Here is a 20347-nt window from a genome sequence, read left to right as displayed (position 1 = left end):
GCACACACACAGGATAACATACGCACTATACACACACAAACAAATATATTTTGTGTTGTAGATATGTGGTGTTGGAGTCTGGGCCTGAGGGGAAACACTTAGTGTGTTGTGAATTCTGTTATGAATGTATTGTAATGTTTAAAATTGTATAACTGCCTTAATTCCGCCAGACCCCAGGAAGAGTAGCTGCTGCCTTGGCGGCAGCTAATGGAGATCCTTAATAAATACAAATGTAGTCCACTAATATGTGGTTTGTTTATCAATCAGAGTTGCGAGACCCTCCCAGGTGTATTTTGGGGGTGATGTGAAAGGAGAGAGTGCCATCAACACAGAAGAGGAGATCGGCGGTTTGATTGATTATGAATTTAAGGTAATTATCATTGTCTGCTTATCTCAGTTTCTCAATATCACTTTGTCTGAGTTTGACCGTGATGTCAATTTTTTTAATATTATACCTCCAGATAATCAATTTGGGTAAGCCGTTGAAGTCCTTTGGCACAGCCTCGTTGAACATCCAGTGGCCCAAAGAGAATGTGGATGGGAAATGGCTGTTATATCTGGTTAAGATCAGCAGTACTGGCCTGGAAGAGATCCCCTGCTCCCCAGAGACTGAGATCAACTCTCTCAAACACATTCAGGTAAGACTTTCCTACTGAAGTTTCACTGTACCTGATACATTTGTGGAAAAGCAAAATGGGCCAGAGATTAAGCGTTATTAAGACATTCAAGTTTGAATCACTAACTTGTGATGAGTTTATTTATTTTTTAGGAGTCCAGCACATCTAGGAAAAAGCGTGAAGTTGGAGGCAAAAAATCTGGAAGCAAAATTACTTTATTGGACCAAAAAAAGCACAAGATTTTGGTAAACACACTTTCACTTGCATTTAAAAATAGATCAATAATGACACGTTGTCTGTCTGACAAAAGGTTATGTTCCTCTCAGATGTGTGGCAATGGCTATGACGCTAGATGTGTGGTGATCAAGTGCCCTCTACAGGGCTTGGACAGTAGTGCAGTGATTGCGCTGCGATGCCGTCTGTGGAACGCTACCTTCCTTGAGGTGAGAAACAACATGCCTGTTGCTATTTGCTTTTCAAAAGAGTCCTAAATAGCAGATACGAATAATTCAGTCATTCTCTAACATTGAAAACCTTTGTTTTGAAACAGAATTATGCCAATTTGAACTATCTTGATATAATTGTGAAAGCATCCATCAGCCTTGATGCTCCTGCAAAGAATATGGTTCTCAGGAATGCTGAGACTCAGGTGTGTGGCACAGAAGAACTCTTGACATCCGTTATCATCCACTCACACAATGACACCTTCACTGATCAATACAATTTTAAGAATGTATATGTAACAAATCGAAATAAACAGACGGTTTCTTCTTGTACCCATGCAGGTGAGAGTCACGGTGTTTCCAGAGAAGGCAGTAACCCAGTATGGTGGAGTTCCCTGGTGGATCATCCTCGTGGCTGTCCTGGCTGGTATTCTGATGTTGGCATTGCTAGTGTTTCTACTCTGGAAGGTAGGAATGGTCTACAACCGCAACACACTTACCAACATATTCACTGCATTGTACTCTGAGCTATTAGTAGACACATGCAACATTGAATCATTATTCATTCAGGTAGTGTTATAGTATATCTGTGTTCTCATATTGTTCCCAATGATTCATCACCCTCGCTCTCCTTTAGTGTGGTTTCTTCAAGAGAGCCCCACAAGACCAGTACGATGCAGCGTATCACAAGGCTCAGATCCATGTTCAGGCCTCTGATAAAGAGAAACTCACTACTGAGGCATAGTGCCCGTTCTCTGCGCTCAGACCTGGGGTAAAGTGGGCATTGCAGTCAGCATGGCGTGTGGGCTTAAACACTAACTCACTTTTGCTTTAAAGGAAATGCTTACTTCCGCACATCTCGAGTGCAAAAAAGTCAGAGACACATACATAGACCAAAGTGGTTTGTACTCTAATTGATCATTTAGCCAATTAGTATGTAAAACAAGCTTTGATAGGGTGTTCAGACATTTGTTCATGTATGTGTGTTTGAATTAGGTCAGCATTCAATGCCCCCCCCACCAAATGAGCAGTTATTACATTTTCCTACATTTCACACCTATCAACCACTATTTCTTGTGTGCTTTGGAGTTTCTTAATGTTTTATAGGTTTCTGCTTTGTCAGGCTGGCTGTTTGGAAATGCTATTTTGAATACTACTCTTAGCATGCTCTCACACAAAACTCTCTTTGGATTGCCTCTCTGATTTGCTTGAGCATTATGTGTGTTCTATTTGTATGTTCAGCTTGATTCAAGTCTATAAAATGCAGAATGAATCATTATCTTTGCTTTTTCTCTTGCCAGTGTGGATTTTTCAAACGTTCTGAACACGAGGACAGCGTTCCAATATACCATGCTGTACGGATAAGGAAAGAGGCTCGTCAGTTCAAAGACAGGAAAGCCAAGCTGCATTCCTTTGAGAAAAAGCAGTGGGTGACAAGCTGGAATGAGAATGAGAACTACTCATAAGACACTTGACTGTTGGGATGCTGTCAGAGACAAGAATCTCCCATTTTTTTCTAAACATCCCAGTGTCACGAACCCATTGATCTTAGTTATTTATTTTTGTAAAGTCTAAACTCAATTGACTGCATTTGTGAAGCAAACTCCAAAAATGTGTCCTATCCTGTGTCCTATCCTGAGGAAATGAGAAGCATCATATCTTACAATTCATTTTCTCTGAATTGGGACTTTTTAAACGAATTATCTGCCATTGATACATTTTTTTTTTTTTAGCATAAACAGTTTCAATCCAATGTTTACCTGAAGATAATCTTTTTTTTGCAGTCACTTTTGTCCAATCTAATGAACTGTATAGACTGGAACATTTTGTATGTTTGTATATATTTAAATACTTTAGCACACTGTATATTTATTTTAGTCATTATTTGAAAAAAAAAAAAATGCATTGGCCAAATACTTAAAAAAAATAAATCTAAACGTTACTTTTCAGTAAGGGCAAATGTTACTGATGATTTTCTAGTGCTACACAGACTAAAAAGTAGCTACAGGTATTAGGCAAATAATATTGTCATTGGGACTCATTTCTTTGCACTTGCTTTGATTATAAAAAAGGTAATTCAATACACGCTATTAGATATAAATCAGTTAAGAGTTTTGAGTTAGAACTATGATTCACACCATACCTTTGTTTATCCCCCTGTACTGGGATATGCTTCAGTTAACAGCAATGCAGCTGGGACAACTGGAGCCAACAAGCAATAAAATGCTAATTATTGTTTAGCTAATTGTATTTGAAGGATGTGTGGGTCTTGAAGATGACACAAAATACGCACCAAAATGCAGATTTGAGAAACATTGTGATCTTGTTGATGAATAACCGGCATCGTTGTTCACTTGTGGTTATGGCCAGGTCCAGGGAATGGAGTTTGGACACTCCAAATTGGTTGTTCACACATAATAGGTTCACTGTGATAAGAGGTGCAACTAAACTATCATTGTTCGCATTTAAATCTAAATGTATGTTTTATGTGATTGAAAAATTTAGTAGCCCTACCTAAAAAAAAAGGGGGGGGGGGGGGAATTATGTAAATCACTGGCTATTCATTCCTCAATTCAGATGTTTTTAATACTGTGCAAATTGCAATAAATTGAGAAATGTATGAAAGTTGTACCAGTATTTCACTCCTTTTCCTCCTTCTGTTTTACATATCTATGGCCAAAATATATTAGGTTAGGCCAGATATAAACTTAGTAAAAAAGAAACATCCTCTCACTGTCAACTGCGTTTATTTTCAGCAAACTTAACATGTGTAAATATTTGTATGAACATAAGATTCAACAACTGAGACAAAGTGAACAAGTTCCACAGACGTGATGAACAGAAATGGAATAATGTGTCCCTGAACAAAGGGTGGGTTCAAAATCAAAAGTAACAGTCAGTATCTGGTGTGGTCACCAGCTGCGTTAATTAAGTACTGCATTGCATCTCCTTATGGATTGTACCAGATTTGCCAGTTCTTACTGTGAGATGTTGCCCCACTCTTCCACCAAGGCACCTGCAAGTTCCGGGACATTTCTGTGGGGAATGGCCCTAGCCCTCACCACCCGATCCAACAGGTCCCAGACGTGCTCAATGCGATTGAGATCCGGGCTCTTCGCTGGCCATGGCAGAACACTGACATTCCTGTCTTGCAGGAAATCACTCACAGAAATAGCAGTATGGGTGGTGGCATTGTCATGCTGGAGGGTCATGTTAGGTTGAGTCTGCAGGAAGGGTACCACATGAGGGAGGAGGATGTCTTCCCTGTAACGCACAGCGTTGAGATTGCCTGCAATGACAACAAGCGCAGTCCGATGATGCTGTGACACACCGCCCCAGACCATGACAGACCCTTCACCTCCAAATCGATCCCACTCCAGAGTACAGGCCTCGGTGTAATGCTCATTCTGTTGATAAATGTGTCAGTGAAGGGCACTTTTTGCCAGTCTTGTCTGGTCCAGCAACGATGGGTTTGTGCCCATAGGCAACGTTGTTGCTGGTGATGTCTGGTGAGGACTTGCTTTACAACAGGCCTACAAGCCCCCAGTCCAGCCTCTCTCAGCCTATTGCGGTCAGTCTGAGCACTGATGGAGGGATTGTGAGTTCCTGGTGTAACTCGGGCAGTTGTTGTTGCCATCCTGTACCTGCCCCGCAGGTGTGATGTTTGGATGTACCGATCCTGTGCAGGTGTTGTTACACGTGGTCTGCCACTACGAGGACGATCAGCTGTCCGTCCTGTCTCCCTGTAGAGCTGTCTTAGGCATCTCACAGTACCGACATTGCAATTTATTGCTCTGGCCACATCTTCAGTCCTCATGCCCCTTTGCAGCATGCCTAAGGAACGTTCACGCAGATGAGCAGGGACCCTGGGCATCTTTCTATTGGTGTTTTTCAGAGTCAGTAGAAAGGCCTCTTTAGTGCCATACATTTTCATAACTGTGACCTTAATTGCCTACATCTGTAAGCTGTTCGTGTCTTAACGACCGTTCCAGAGGTGTATGTTCATTACTTGTTTGTGGTTCATTGAACAAGCATGGGAAACAGTGTTTAAACCCTTTACAATGAAGATCTATGAAGTTATTTGGATTTTTACGAATTCACTTTGAAAGACAGGGTCCTGGAAAAAGGGACGTTTCATTTTTTGCTGAGTTTACTTTTGAGGAGATGGGAAAATCCATTGGTATCGTGTTAAAGTCCATTGCACTTTGCCCATGCGTCGTCGCAGCTCTCAAGGAGTGAATGGGGGGGTCAATTTGGCGCTAGTTTAAAAAACCCAACATTAGCATGAATTTCGTCAAGAAGTAAGACATTACAAATATTTTCAGAGATATGAGATAATTAACTTGTTCTCTATAATATCGTATAGCTTTGGAATCGTGACATTAGGTACTGTGGAGGTATAGGCAGTTTTCTCAACTCATACCCTGACTTTGAGAAGGGATTGCCTGACTATAGGCTTAGCAACCGCGTGACGCTACATGACAACGTGAACGCGATTGGCCGACAGTCTTCTGGGTGAAGCGCTAACGTTCCTCATTTGTGGTCCAATGGGATTCCTATCACTTAAATTTAATGGCTTTATTGGCATGGGATACATATGTTAACATTGCCAAAGCAAGTGAAAGAGATAAAAGTGAGAAGAAAAAAAATTAACAGTAAAAGACATGTCAAACGTCATTATGGTCTAAGGCACTGCATCTCAGTGCTTGAGGCGTCACTACAGACACATTGGTAATAATCCAGGCTGTATCACAACCAGCATTGATTGGGAGTTCCATAGGGCGGTGCACAATTGGCCCAGCATCGTCCGGGTTTGGCCTGGAGTAGGCGTCATTGTAAATAAGAATTTGTTCTTAACTGACTTGCCTAGTTAAATAAAAGGTAAAACAATGAAAAATAAAACATTCCATATACAGTGTTGTAAAGATGTGCAAATAGTTAAAGTTCAAAAGGGAAAATAAATAATCAAATTTAGTTGAAATCAGTTGAAGGCATTCAGTTGTACAACTGACTAGGTATTGAAGGTTAGGTATGTAACCATGGTTATGTGAGCTACAGTATATGGATCACTCCAATATATTGGGATCACTCCGCAGTGGAGGGATACATCAGAGGTGAGGATTTACAGATTTACTCCCGTGTACACCTGTGTCACGGCTGGGGTCCGCCACTATATATAGACCCCTTGGCCGCAACACATGTTATCTACATCATTTATTTATTTATTTTAATTTTACCCCCTTTTCTCTCCAATTTCATGGTATCCAAGTAGTTACTATCTTGTTACTATCTTGTCTCATCGCTACAACTCCCGTACGGGCTCGGGAGAGATGAAGGTCGAAAGCCATGCGTCCTCCGAAACACAACCCAACCAAGCCGCACTGCTTCTTAACACAGCGCGCATCCAACCCGGAAGCCAGCCGCACCAATGTGTCGGTGAAAACACTGTGCACCTGGCGACCTGGTTAGCGTGCACTGCGCCTGGCCCGCCACAGGAGTCGCTAGTGCGCAATGAGACAAGGATATCCCTACCGGCCAAACCCTCCCTAACCCGGACGACGCTAGGCCAATTGTGCGTCACCCCATGGACCTCCCGGTCACGGCCGGCTGCGACAGAGCCTGGGTGCGAACCCAGAGTCTCTGGTGGCACAGCTAGCACTGCGATGCAGTGCCCTAGACCACTGCGCCACCCGGGAGGCATCTACATCATTTTTGAGGTGCCTTTAGCGCCATAGAGGATTGGAGTGATCCATATAGCTCACATAACCATGGTTACATACATAACCTTCATTATGTTTCACTATATTGGATCACTCCAATATATTGGTATACCCATACCAGATTAGTTGGTGCTAGAGGGACCTGGCCAGCCAGTGGCGAAGTCCCAGCGTGGGACCAAGACGCAGGGGATGTCAATGTGGAAGGGGGGTACCGGCACAGTCCACGGAAGGTGAGGCGACGCCCAGGACCTCTGACCAACCACAGATGGAGGTGCCACATTTATCCGATAGTACCTAGCAAAGTTGCAAGAGGAAGCCCAGTTGGCCGCAGCACAGATATCAGCGAGGGGCACTCCTCTCATTAGAGCCCAGTACGCAGCCACACCTCGTGTTGAATGCGCCACCACAGATCCCAGGACTGGCCTGCCAGCCAGGTGGTATGCTGTCGTAATCGTTTCCACGATCCAGTGGCCCAGACTCCCCCACCACTGCTGGAGGGGTTGTAAGCAGACAGGATAAAAGGGATGTTCACATGCCTGTCTGACAGAACCTTCGGGAGGAATGAAGGGTTGGGGCGGAGAGACATACTCCTCCCCCCGGGGTCCATCCGGTAGCACTCAGAACTTACTGAAAGAGCATGGAGTTCATCCACCCTCTTCATGGAAGTAATTGCGACCAAGAAAACCTCCTTTATAGAGAGTGTTTCGGGGTGGCACACTCCAACGGTTCAAATAACGGCTTTGCCAAAGCTGCCAAGACCACATTCAGATCTCAGCTCGCCATTGAGCGGGTCCTAGCTGGATGTAGGTAACAAACCCTCTTCATAAACTTGGAGACCAAGGGATGGCTCCCCACTGGCCTGTCCATCCACCCCACATGGCAGGCAGATATTGCTGCCAAATACGCTCTCAGTGTAGAGGCTGCCAAGCCCTCATCCAAGCGAGACTGCAGGTATTGGATGACATACTGCATCCCGCATAACTCGGGCACAACCTCAATACCAGTGCACCAAGAGCAGAACAACCGCCAGCGCAATGGGTATGCAGCGGTTGTAGACGGCACCCTTGCGCTCTGCATGGTGTTCATTACACCCTCCTGTAGTCCTAACATGGACCATTGGTGCCGGTCAGTGGCCAAGCCCACAGACTGAGGCGGTACGGCCTCAGATGACACAGAGTTCCCCCGGCCTGAGACTGCAAGTCCGGTGTCAGGGGAAGTTGCCAAGGTGTCCCACACATCATGGACAGGAGAAGGCTGAACCAGGGTCGTCTGGGCCAGTATGGGGCCACTAGAAGCACACGGTACTCTGCCATCATGTTCCTGTCCAGCACAGCCTGGATCAGGGGAAAAGGAGGGAAGTGCATAAAGCTCCAGCCCTGGCCAATCATGAGCCAGAGCATCCAAGCCCAGAGGCCCTGGTGGCTCCGATATGGAGTACCACAGGGGGCAGTATGCATTGTCCAGGGAGGCAACAGATCCACCTGTGCCCTCCCAAACTTCTCCCACAGATGCTGCACCACCTGGGGATGTAGGCTCCAGTCCCAAGGTGGCGGGTCCTCCCTCAAGAGCATATTCGCTGCCACACTCAGGATGTCAGGTATGTGCGCTGCACGTAGAGATGCTGGAGAAGGAGCTCCCGTGCTATAAGATTGAGGCAGTGGGACCTCAGTCCACCCTGATGGTTGATGTAAGCCACCACTGGGGTGTTGTCTGTTCTCACCAGGACATGTCAACCTTTCAGATGTGGAAGGAAAGACCCCATGGCCAGCAGTACAGCTCAGAGCTCTAGTGAATTGATGTGCCTGACTCTCCAAGGGGGTAGCCAACAGCCGCTGGCCGACCTGCCCTTGGTCACCCCCCCCCCCCCCCCCCCAGCCGATGGGAGGCATCTGTGCTGACCAGCTCCCGGCGGCACATCCTCAGCATCTCCACACAACCTGAGAGAAAGGAGTGACAGCACCACCTCAACAATGCCCTGAGGTCCTGTGTGGTCACCCGCAGCTGGCGGTGACAGTGGCGCTTCAGGTGCAGCCGGTGGGAGTTGAACCACCTATGAAGAGGCCGGAGATGGAGCAGGCCTAGAGGAATCAGCAACGAGGCTGCCATCAGCAAGCCAAACAGGCTTTGGCAGGTCAGGGCGGATACCACCCACCCCTGACGAAAGTGGTCGAGGCAAGATAAGATCGCCTGAACCCTTCTCATGAGGACTGAGTCCAGTTCCATGCCAGTGAAGGCCACTCTCTGGGTGTGCATCGGATGTCTCTTCTTGTCATTTACCGTAATGCCCAGCCTGTCGATGTGGGTCAGGAGCAAGTCTCTGTCTGACAGAACCTGGGTCCTGTTCGGGGCACAAATCAGCCAATTGTCCAGGTAATTGAGGATCAACAATCCTCAGGACGTGAGAGGTGCCAGGACAGCATCCATGCACTTTGTGAAAGTGCGAGGTGCCAAGGAGAGGCCGAAGGGAAGAACCATGAATTCGTAAGCTGTCCCTTCGAAAGAGAATCAGAGGTACTGCCAATGAGCTGGGCGAACAGGAACATGGAAGTATGCATTCCTCAGGTCCATGTAACCGAGCACCTGGGTTGACACCATCACACCTGTCACAAAGGGAAGCCATAAGCTCAACCAAGCCAACAAGGCCATGGAGCAGGGGTTCGACACCCTGGGAGATCTTATGTCGTGACCCCCTTGGAAGAATAGGAACCCAGTGAGGGATAAATTACCCAGTACCTCTGCAAAAACCGGGGAAGACCCGTGTGGTAAAAACAGGCTGTTGCTTCACCGCACGCTGTACCCCTCCCCGCTGTCGTCCCTTAGCACGAGGCGATGGGGCAGGAGAGGGACCCCACCATCGTTCTGGTGCAGGTGGGTGGCGATGGTCCGTCTGCCTTGGACCCAGGGCCTAAGGAGGCGACATGAACCGTCTCAGGGTCTCCAGGTCCCTACGAACCTTATCAGTCTGCTCTAGAATGTCATCAACCCCTGGGTCACACGTCAGCCCTGGGGTGATGGGGTGAATGGCAAATGTGCTCTGGAGAGCAGGTGGCCGATGGGATTGGGCCAGCCAGAGATGGCGCCCGGCGGTAACCACCTGGACCATGGCCTGTCCGTTGGCGCGGGCCACATCCGTCTGGAGCAGGGAAAGCAGACGAGACACCTCCATCACTTCCCAGAGGAGCTCCTATGTGGCCTCATGCAGCCAGGTAGGCCTGCAGCAGCATGGCTGCGTTGGTAAGGCAGGCAAGAGATCAGAGGGACCCAAACTTGCTGGTTCTTGGCTTTCACCAGTTGATGCCCAGTGCAGTGGCTACCCAAGTGAGTAGGCTCCTCATAGCCTCTCGAGCCGCTGGGGGCAATGAAGCCTGCTGGCGGCTTCTGATGGCCTGTCAGCCTGGTAGCCCTGCTCACGGTGGTGCCAGCATCGTCCCCCAGGAACAACCTATCACTGGCCAACAGGGAACAGCTGTTATCGCCATCGAAGCTATCAACCTCCTGACGCAGGGCATGCGCCCTCCAAGCGATCCGACTCATGCCCCTGTCCAGGACTGGCAGCAGATGGGCTCTGCATGCAGTGGCTCTGGCCACGCTTCCTGGGAGGGGTTACCGAGTCCAGTAGAGGGACTAACAGCTCACTGCCGCACCCCTCCCGAGGGAGGGAGCTCGTCCCAAGCCTGGCAGACCCACTCGCATGGCCTCCAATCGCGCCAGGCGTTCTGAGAAAACCACACAAAACAGGCATCCAGTAGGGCGGTCCACCACCCTCTCCACATCGCTCAAACCCAGGCAATGCATACACGAGGGGGGTTGCCACCATCACACCTGTCACAAAGGGAAGCCATAAGCACCAGCCAAGCCAACAAGGAAACCCAGCCCAAAACCCCAAACAGCAAGCAATGCAGGTGTAGAAGCACCTGTGGCTAGGAAATACTCCCTAGAAAAGCCGGAACCTAGGAGGAACCAGGCTATGTCGGGTGGAGATTATAACAGAACATGACCAAAATGTTCAAATGTTCATAGATGACCAGCAGGGTCAAATAATAATAATCACAGGGGTTGTAGAGGGTGCAACAGGTCAGCACCTCAGGAGAAAATGTCAGTTGGCTTTTCATAGCCGATCCTTCAGAGAATCTCTACTGCTCTTGCTGTCTCTAGAGTTGAAAGCAGCAGGCCTGGGACAAGATAGCATGTCCGGTAAGTATACTTCCACTCAAGATATTACACTTACTAAGCGAACTTCAGAAAGTTTGTACCTCAAACCATACGGACGTCCGCCGAGAAAATGAAAGGGAACATGTGTCGCGGCCATGGGGTTTATATATTGGGGCGGACCCCAGCCGTGACACAGGTGAACACCTGGAGTAAATCTGTAAATCCTCACCTTGGGTGTGTTTCTCCACCACGGAGTGATACCAATATATTGGAGTGATCCATATAGTGAAACATAACCCCCTTTCCTTTCCCCTTTCACTGGTTGCCATTTTATTGTGTCAACAGGTCACAAATATTGCTGCTATAATTGCACACTGTGGTATTTCACCCAATAGATAAGGGAGTTGATCAAAATTGGATTTGTTTTGGATCTGTGTAATCTGAGAGAAATATGTGTCTCTAATACGGTCTTACATTTGGCAGGAGGTTAGTAAGCGCAGCTCAGTTTCCACATCCTTTTGTGAATAGTGTGGACATAACATGTCTCTAAACATCTAAGGCTCAAAGAAAACAAGCACTTCTACGTGCCTACTAAAGTGACGTACATGTGAAATCAAGGACCCTGGACCAACAAGAAAGTTTGTGTTTGTTTTGACTGCTAGCATGCAGCGTGCAAGTTAGCACAAGAAAACTAACTATGATTCTTAAAGTTATATGGTTTCATTTAGACAGTATGATAAGTCAAAAGTACAAATATATGTTTGAAGCAAAGTAACTTTGTTTCTAGGAATGCTTATGCTAGTTTAGCTTGGAACTGCTTCAAACTAGTTCCAGTCGACTTGAATGAACACGTGCTCCAGCACGCTAGATAAATAATCCTACAAATTGAGTTGCGTCAATTTGAATCTGGCATCAGGATAAATATGACAATGAGTCACCACCGTTTGTTTACTATGTATTTTTTATTAGCTAAGTAATAAGTGGTAAATGCAATTTTCATATATACGGGCTCTCAGGGCAAACAGAGAACTGACTTGTTCTTGACAAAGATATTATAAATATACTCTGACAGAGGTAGTTCCTGCTTCCGAGCCGGCCTGTCAGAGGAGAGACTGGGCGGGGTTTAGACTCACCCAGCCTATCGTTGATTGTTGGCGTAGAGCTGGTCCCGACCCCCAGGCGCTCCAGTTGATAGATGTAACTGTTGCTGTGAAGAATATCTATGTGATCATGCTCGATACCGTTATCTCGCACCTGCGTCCTGTTATCTAACAAAAGACTGTTTGTTCTCGCAACACTACGTTCTGAATGTGTCCCCCCCAACTCATTGCACAGTTCCTGTCTTCATGTTATTCTGTATTTTTCCATAATGAGAAAGGCCCATGGCCCTGAAACTGTTAACAATGTTTCAAGTCAGCTATGTTGCATAACAAATACATGCATCCACACAAGCCAACAGCAGATAATATTAAATCACATATATGGTAACGGGCTATAGTGCATAACACAGAATCTTCATACAAGCCAGCTGGCTAGTTTGTGTAAATATATTGTAAACTAATGTAATTTACTTTGTGGACCTTTATGGTTTAAAAACGAAATTCATGAAAGCTAGGTAAACTAGCTAACAGTAGGTAATGAAGGCTATACTGTAGCTACATTCCGCACTGTCAACAATATTGGCCCTTGTTGCTTCTAGACGTTTCCACTTCACAATAACAGCACTTCCAGTTTACCAGAGTAAAGATTTGACCAACTGACTTTTTGGAAAGGTGGCATCCTATGACGGCCATTCTACTGCCAATGTTTTCTATGGAGATTGCATGGCTGTGTGCTCGATTTTATCCACCTGTCAGCAACGGTTGTGGCCGAAATGGCAGTATCTACTCATTTGAAGGTGTTTCCACACATATTTTATATTTGAGATTCTTCAAAGAAGCCACCCTTTGCCTTGATGATAGCTTTGCACACTCTTGGCATTCTCTCAACCAGCTTCATGAGGTAGTCACCTGGAATGCATTTCAATTAAAAGATGTGCCTTGTTTTAAAGTTAATTTGTGGAATGTCTTTCCTTAATGCGTTTGAGCCAATCAGTCGTTGTGACAAGGTAGGATTGGTATACAGAAGATAGCCCTATTTGGTAAAAGACCAAGTCTAAATTATGACAAGAACAGCTCAAATAAGCAAAGAGAAAACAACAATCCATCAATACTTAAGACATGAAGGTCAGTCAATGCGGAACATTTCAAGAACTTTGAAAGTTTCTTCAAGTGCAGTCGCAAAAACCATAAAGGACACTCATTAGGACCGCCACAGGAAAGGAAGAGCCAGATTTATCTCTGCTGCAGAGGATAAGTTCATTAGAGTTACCAGCCCTAGAAATTGCAGCCCAAATAAATGCTACAGAGTTCAAGTAACAGACACATCTCAACATCAACTGTTCAGAGGAGACTGTGTGAATCAGGCCTTCATGGTTGAATTGCTTTAAAGAAACCACTAATAATAGGAAGAGATTTGCTTGTGCCAAGAAACACAAGCAATGGATTTTAGACCGGTGGAAATCTGTCCTTTGGTCTAATGAGTCCAAATTTGAGATTTTTGGTTCCAACTGCCGTGTCTTCGTGAGATGCAGAGTAGGTGAACGGATGATCTCCGCATGTGTGGTTCCCACAGTGAAGCATGGAGGAGGTGTGATGGTGTGAGGGGTGCTTCGCTGGTGACACTGTCAGTGATTTATTTAGAATTCAAGGCACACTTAACCAGCATGGCTACCACAGCATTCTGCAGCGATATGCCATCCTATCTTAGTGGGACTATCATTTGTTTTTCAACAGGACAATGAGCCAACACACCTCCATGCTGTGTAAGGGCCATTTGACCAAGAAGGAGAGTAATGGAGTGCTGTATCAGATGTGAAGGAATAGCAGCCAAAAAATGCAAAGCGTATGTGGGAACTCCTTCAAGACTGTTGGAAAAAACATTCCAGCTCCCAAGTGGCGCACCAGTCTAAGGCACTGCATCTCAGTGCTAGAGGCATCACTACACACCCTGGTTTGATTCCAGGCTGTATCAAAACCGTCCGTGATTGGGAGTCCCATAGGGCGGTGCACAATTGGCCCAGCGTCATCCTGGTTAGGGTTTGGCCGGGGTAAGCCGTCATTGTGAATAAGATTTTGTTCTTAACCGACTTGCCTAGTTACAGTGAGGGAAAAAAGTATTTGATCCCCTGCTGATTTCGTACGTTTTCCCACTGACAAAGAAATGATCAGTCTATAATTTTAATGGTAGGTTTATTTGAACAGTGAGAGACAGAATAACAACAAAAAAATCCAGAAAAACACATGGCAAAAATGTTATAAATTGATTTGCATTTTAATGAGGGAAATAAGTATTTGACCGCTCTGCAAAACATGACTTAGTACTTGGTGGCAAAACCCTTGTTGACAATCACAGAGGTCAGACGTTTCTTGTAGTTGGTCACCAGGTTTGCACACATCTCAGGAGGGATTTTGTCCCACTCCTCTTTGCAGATCTTCTCCAAGTCATTAAGGTTTCGAGGCTGATGTTTGGCAACTCGAACCTTCAGCTCCCTCCACAGATTTTCTACGGGATTAAGTCTGGAGACCTTAATGTGCTTCTTCTTGAGCCACTCCTTTGTAGCCTTAGCTGTGTGTTTTTGGTCATTGTCATGCTGGAATACCCATCCACGACCCATTTTCAATGCCCTGGCTGAGGGAAGGAGGTTCTCACCCAAGATTTGACGGTACATGGCCCAGTCCATCGTCCCTTTGATGTGGTGAAATTGCCCTGTCCCCTTAGCAGAAAAACACTCCCAAAGCATAATGTTTCCACCTCCATGTTTGACGGTGGGGATGGTGTTCTTGGGGTCATAGGCAGCATTCCACCTCCTCCAAACACAGTGAGTTGAGTTGATGCCAAAGAGCTCCATTTTGGTCTCATCTGACCACAACACTTTCACCCAGTTGCCCTCTGAATCATTCAGATGTTCATTCATGTATATGTGCTTTCTTGAGCAGGGGGACCTTGCGGGCGCTGCAGGATTTCAGTCCTTCACGGCGTAGTATTTTACCAATTGTTTTCTTGGTGACTATGGTCCCAGCTGCCTTGAGATCATTGACAAGATCCTCCCGTGTAGTTCTGGGCTGATTCCTCACCGTTCTCATGATCATTGCAACTCCACGGGGGGAGATCTTGCATGGAGCCCCAGGCCGAGGGAGATTGACAGTTCTTTTGTGTTTCTTCCATTTGTGAATAATTGCACCAACTGTTGTCAATCTCAGCTTGTTACCTGTATAAAAGACACCTGGGAGCCAGAAATATTTCTGATTGAGAAGGGGTCAAATACTGATTTCCCTCATTAAAATGCAAATAAATTTTTTGCCATGCATTTTTCAGTTTTTTGTTGTTGTTATTCTGTATCTCACTGTTCAAATAAACCTACCATTAAAATTATAGACAGATCATTTCTTTGTCAGTGGGAAAACGTACGAAATCAGCAGGGGATCAAATACTTTTTTCCCTCACTGTAAATAAAGATGAAATAAAATAAATGATTAAAAAAGCCGGTAGAGATAATGCAAAGAATGTGCAAAGCTGTCATCAGCTTTGGCTACTTTGAAGAATATAAAATAACACTTTGATTCCATTTGTGTTATTTCATAGTTTTGATGTCTTCACTATTATTCTACAATGTAGAAAATAGTAAAAATAACAAAAAACCCTTGAATGAGTAGGTGTGTCCAAACTTTTGACTGGTACTGTTTTATATAGCTCCTTTACCTGTTTCATATCTTTCATCTAACTAACCTCTCAGTCATGTTTGTTCTGTTTCACATTCAGGGTCTGGTGAAAATGCATGCGAGAGAACATCGTTTACATTCCTGAGACAGGAGCTACCTGTGAGGTTGGCAAACATATCGAAGGAGATCAAGTTGTTACCAGATCATCTGCTAAAGACTCCATCAGTCCGGTTGGTACAGTTGGTGAGTACTCTTATTTTAGGCCTAGCTCACTCCCATCTAGCCTGGGGGGAACCAGCCCGATCGCTGTGTTTACCGTTCTATTTCACTTCAGTAAAACAGAATGGTGAACGCAGCATTCAGGCTAATTCCACTAAGCTAAACCCCCATCTTTTGTTACGCATGTTCCAACAGGCCTATCAATAACATCACCAATGTATGAGATCATTTTTTTTATTTTAGGTACATGCAAAGTCTTCAAGACATTATGGAGTTCAAGGAGAAGGATGCTGATGATGAGAAAGTCACATGAGTAAGATGATTATCTAGTTGCGTTATTAAAATCAAAATCAAATGTTATTGGTCACACACATATTTAGCAGATGTTATTGCGGATGTAGCGAAATGCTTGTGTTCCTAGTTCCAACAGTGCAGTAATATCTAACAATTCACAACAATACGCAAATCTAAAAGTAAAAGAATGGAATTAAGAAATATGTAAATATTAGGACGAGCAATGTCAAAGTGGCATTGACGAGAATACAGTATATACATATGAAATAAGTAAAGTGGTATATGAACACATCACTGTAATTGTAGGCCCATTCCTACTGTGGATCATAATTCCTTGGTCTCGGTCTTCACACAGTTTCACTGATGCTGTTATAAAGATCTGAAACCGTCACAATGACGTCATCCCGACTATGGCCCAGGGGGCTGTGGAATACAAGGAGACCTATGGCCCAGGAGGCTGTGGAGTACAAGGAGACCTATGGCCCAGGGGGCTGTGGAGTACAAGGAGACCTATGGCCCAGGGGGCTGTGGAGTACAAGGAGACCTATGGCCCAGGGGGCTGTGGAATACAAGGAGACCTATGGCCCAGGGGGCTGTGGAGTACAAGGAGACCTATGGCCCAGGGGGCTGTGGAGTACAAGGAGACCTATGGCCCAGGGGGCTGTGGAGTACAAGGAGACCTATGGCCCAGGGGGCTGTGGAGTACAAGGAGACCTATGGCCCAGGGGGCTGTGGAATACAAGGAGACCTATGGCCCAGGGGGCTGTGGAGTACAAGGAGACCTATGGCCCAGGGGGCTGTGGAGTACAAGGAGACCTATGGCCCAGGGGGCTGTGGAGTACAAGGAGACCTATGGCCCAGGGGGCTGTGGAGTACAAGGAGACCTATGGCCCAGGGGGCTGTGGAGTACAAGGAGACCTATGGCCCAGGGGGCTGTGGAATACAAGGAGACCTATGGCCCAGGGGGCTGTGGAGTACAAGGAGACCCATGGCACAGACCCCATCGTCAGCCAAGAACGTTCAGTATTTCCTGGATGGCTTCTACATGAGCAGAATATCCATCAGGATGCTGCTTAACCAGCACAGTGAGCATGTCACTTGTTATAGCGGAATACATCTATTTGAATTCAATAACTTTTTTGAGAGCATTTCTTTTGATTTAAACAAAACTTCCCAGACATGTTTACCTCTGGAAGAAGTGGTCGGAAAGGGACTTCGAGGACATGAATGCCAAAACATTCAGGAGATAAAAGTCGCTTTAAGTTGACCCCTTTTGCATGCTTCACCATCACGTGAGACATGCATGTCTTCATCACTGGAAAATACAAAAGGTTGTGTTTGATATCATTTAAAAGCTTACAAACTATTTTATAATTTATAGATAAAAAAATAAATAAATCAAATGTAATTTTCTAATATTTGCATACAGTGCCTTGCAAAAGTATTCACCCCCTTGGCATTTTTCCTATTTTGTTGCATTACAACATGTAATTTAAATGGATTTTTATTTGGATTTCATGTAATGGACATGCACAAAATAGTCAATTGTTGAAGTGAAATCAAAAAAATAATCAACGGAAAAGGGGTGCGTGCATATGTATTCACCCCCTTTGCTACGAAGCCTTTAAATAAGATCTGGTGCAACCAATTACCTTCAGAAGTCACATAATTAGTTAGATTGCACACAGGTGGACACTATTTAAGTGTCACATGTTCCCAGTGCATATAGGCACATGTTCTGAAAGGCCCCAGAGTCTACAACACCACTAAGCAAGTGGCACCATGAAGACCAAGGAGCTCTCCAAACAGGTCAGGGACAAAGTTGTGGAGAAGTACAGATCAGGGTTGGGTTCTAAAAAAATATTTGAGACTTTGAACATCCCACAGAGCACCATTAAATCCATTATTAAAAAATTGAAAGAATATGGCACCACAACAAACCTGCCAAGAGAGGGCCACCCACCAAAACTCACAGACCAGGCAAGGAGGGCATTAATCAGAGAGGCAACAAAGAGACCAAAGATAACCCTGAAGGAGCTGCAAAGCTCCACAGCGGAGATTGGAGTATCTGTCCATAGGACCACTTTAAGCCGTACACTCCACAGAGCTGGGCTTTACAGAAGAGGAGCCAGAAAAAAGCCATTGCTTAAAGAAAAAAATAGACAAACACATTTGGTATTCGCCAAAAGGCATGTGGGAGACTAAAATTGAGCTATTTGGCCATCAAGGAAAACGCTATGTCTGGCGCAAACCCAACACCGCTCATCACCCCGAGAACACCATCCCCACAGTAAAGCATGGTGGTGGCAGCATCATGCTGTGGGTATGTTTTTCATCGGCAGGGACTGGGAAACTGGTCAGAATAGAAGGAGTGATGGATGGTGCTAAATACAGGGAAATTCTTGAGGGAAGACCTGTTTCAGTCTTCAAGAGATTTGAGACTGGGACGGAGGTTCACCTTCCAGCAGGACAATGACCCTAAGCATACTGCTAAAGCAACACTTGAGTGGTTTAAGGGGAAACATCTACATGTCTTGGAATGGACTAGTCAAAGCCCAGACCTCAATCCGCTGTACACCAGCAGAACCCATCCAACTTGAAGGAGCAGGAGCAGTTTTGCCTTGAAGAATGGGCAAAAATCCCAGTGGCTAGATGTGCCACGCTTACAGAGACATACCCCAAGAGACTTGTAGCTGTAATTGCTGTAAAAGGTGTCTCTACAAAGTATTGATTATTTATGGGGGTGAATAGTTATGCATGCTCAAGTTCTGTTTTTTGTCTTATTTCTTGTTTGTTTCACAATAAAAAATATTTTGCATCTTCAAAGTGGTAGGCATGTTGTGTAAATCAAATGATATACAACCCCCAAATGTTTTTATTTGGAATGGCAAGCCAGAATAAATTGAAATGGGCCTATTTATATAATGAATATGAATTTGGAGGGCAGAAATGATTAAATATTAAAGCATAGGACCTCTAAAATCTTCAGTCATAGAAAAGCTGTACTTAAAGCAGATTAGTAACAATGGCTCATCCCGTGTTCAAGAATGTCCTTTTCCCCTTTACTCAGATTACAACCGCTCACTTTAGATTATTGGAAAATGAAATTGTCTCCAAAATATCACTATTTTTTATAACAAGCCATATAAAGCTGGTTGCAATTTCAATTTAATCCACCAGAAAAGACAGAACAAATATTATGGTTAAACTCAAATATACTAATTGATGATATAATTAGAGATAAAGATCTTTGTAAATTATATCATAAATAGGACTGGTGGAGTTAAGTCACACATTCAATTAACAAAAATATATGGAAATGTCTGCTCTATCCAAAATGATAACCAACGGGTTGCAGCATTACCACAAAAATGGAGTAGGGAAGTGGAAGAAGTAAGGAACTTGTCTGTTGCCAGTTGGTATCATTGTTTACCTGTTTAACTAATACATATCGTCAGTACAGAATTGCCAGTTATGACTTTTGCATGGTTGTATTTACACTACATGACCAAAAGTATTTGGACACCTGCTCGTCGAACATCTCATTCCAAAATCATGGGCATTAATATGGAGTTGGTCCCCCTCTTGTTGCTATAATAGCCTCCATTCTTCTGGGAAGGCTTTCCACTAGATGTTGCAACATTGCTGCGGGAACTTGCTTCCATTCAGCCACAAGAGCATTAGTTAGGTTGGGCACTGATGTTGGGCTATTAGGCCTGGCTTGCAGTCAGGGTTCCAATTCATGCCAAAGGTGTTCAATAGAGTTGAGGTCAGGACACTGTGCAGATCAGTCAAGTTCTCCCACACCGATCTTGACAAACCATTTCTGTATGGACCTCGCTTTGTGTACAGGGGCACTGTCATGCTGAAACAGGAAAGGGCCTTCACCAAACTGTTGCCACAGAGTTGGAGGCACAGAATCATCTAGAATGTATGCTGTAGCGTTAAGATTTCCCTTCACTGGAACTAAGGGGCCTAGCCCGAACCATGAAAAACAGCCCCAGACCATTATTCCTTCTCAAACAAACTTTACAATTGGCACTATGCATTCAGGTATGTAGCATTCTGCTGGCATCCGCCAAACCAAAATTAGTCTGTCAGACTGCTAGATGGTGAAGCATAATTCATCACTCCAGAGAACG

General features: G+C 45.0%; 1 protein-coding gene across 4 annotated transcripts in view; it reads left to right on the top strand.

The window, feature by feature from the left end:
• The window catches only part of LOC110501452 (integrin alpha-6), a 30681-nt gene extending 27004 nt beyond the window's left edge, over positions 1-3677 (top strand). The window contains exons 19-26 of one of the 4 annotated variants that reach the window (XM_036958819.1): positions 268-370; positions 462-638; positions 773-862; positions 944-1060; positions 1168-1266; positions 1403-1528; positions 1698-1832; positions 2362-3677. In XM_036958819.1, coding sequence (XP_036814714.1) covers positions 268-370; positions 462-638; positions 773-862; positions 944-1060; positions 1168-1266; positions 1403-1528; positions 1698-1805 — 820 coding nt within the window. In that variant the 3' untranslated portion in view covers positions 1806-1832; positions 2362-3677. Of the gene's footprint in view, positions 1-267; positions 371-461; positions 639-769; positions 863-943; positions 1061-1167; positions 1267-1402; positions 1529-1697; positions 1833-2361 lie in introns of all 4 variants that reach the window. The other 3 variants (XM_036958818.1, XM_036958817.1, XM_036958816.1) reach the window with 3 other exon arrangements.
• Positions 3678-20347: the final 16670 nt, after the last annotated feature.

The sequence above is a fragment of the Oncorhynchus mykiss genome, chromosome 22 (assembly GCF_013265735.2).
Source record: "Oncorhynchus mykiss isolate Arlee chromosome 22, USDA_OmykA_1.1, whole genome shotgun sequence".
Lineage (NCBI taxonomy): Eukaryota > Metazoa > Chordata > Actinopteri > Salmoniformes > Salmonidae > Oncorhynchus > Oncorhynchus mykiss.
This window is presented reverse-complemented; position numbering and strand designations above follow the sequence as displayed.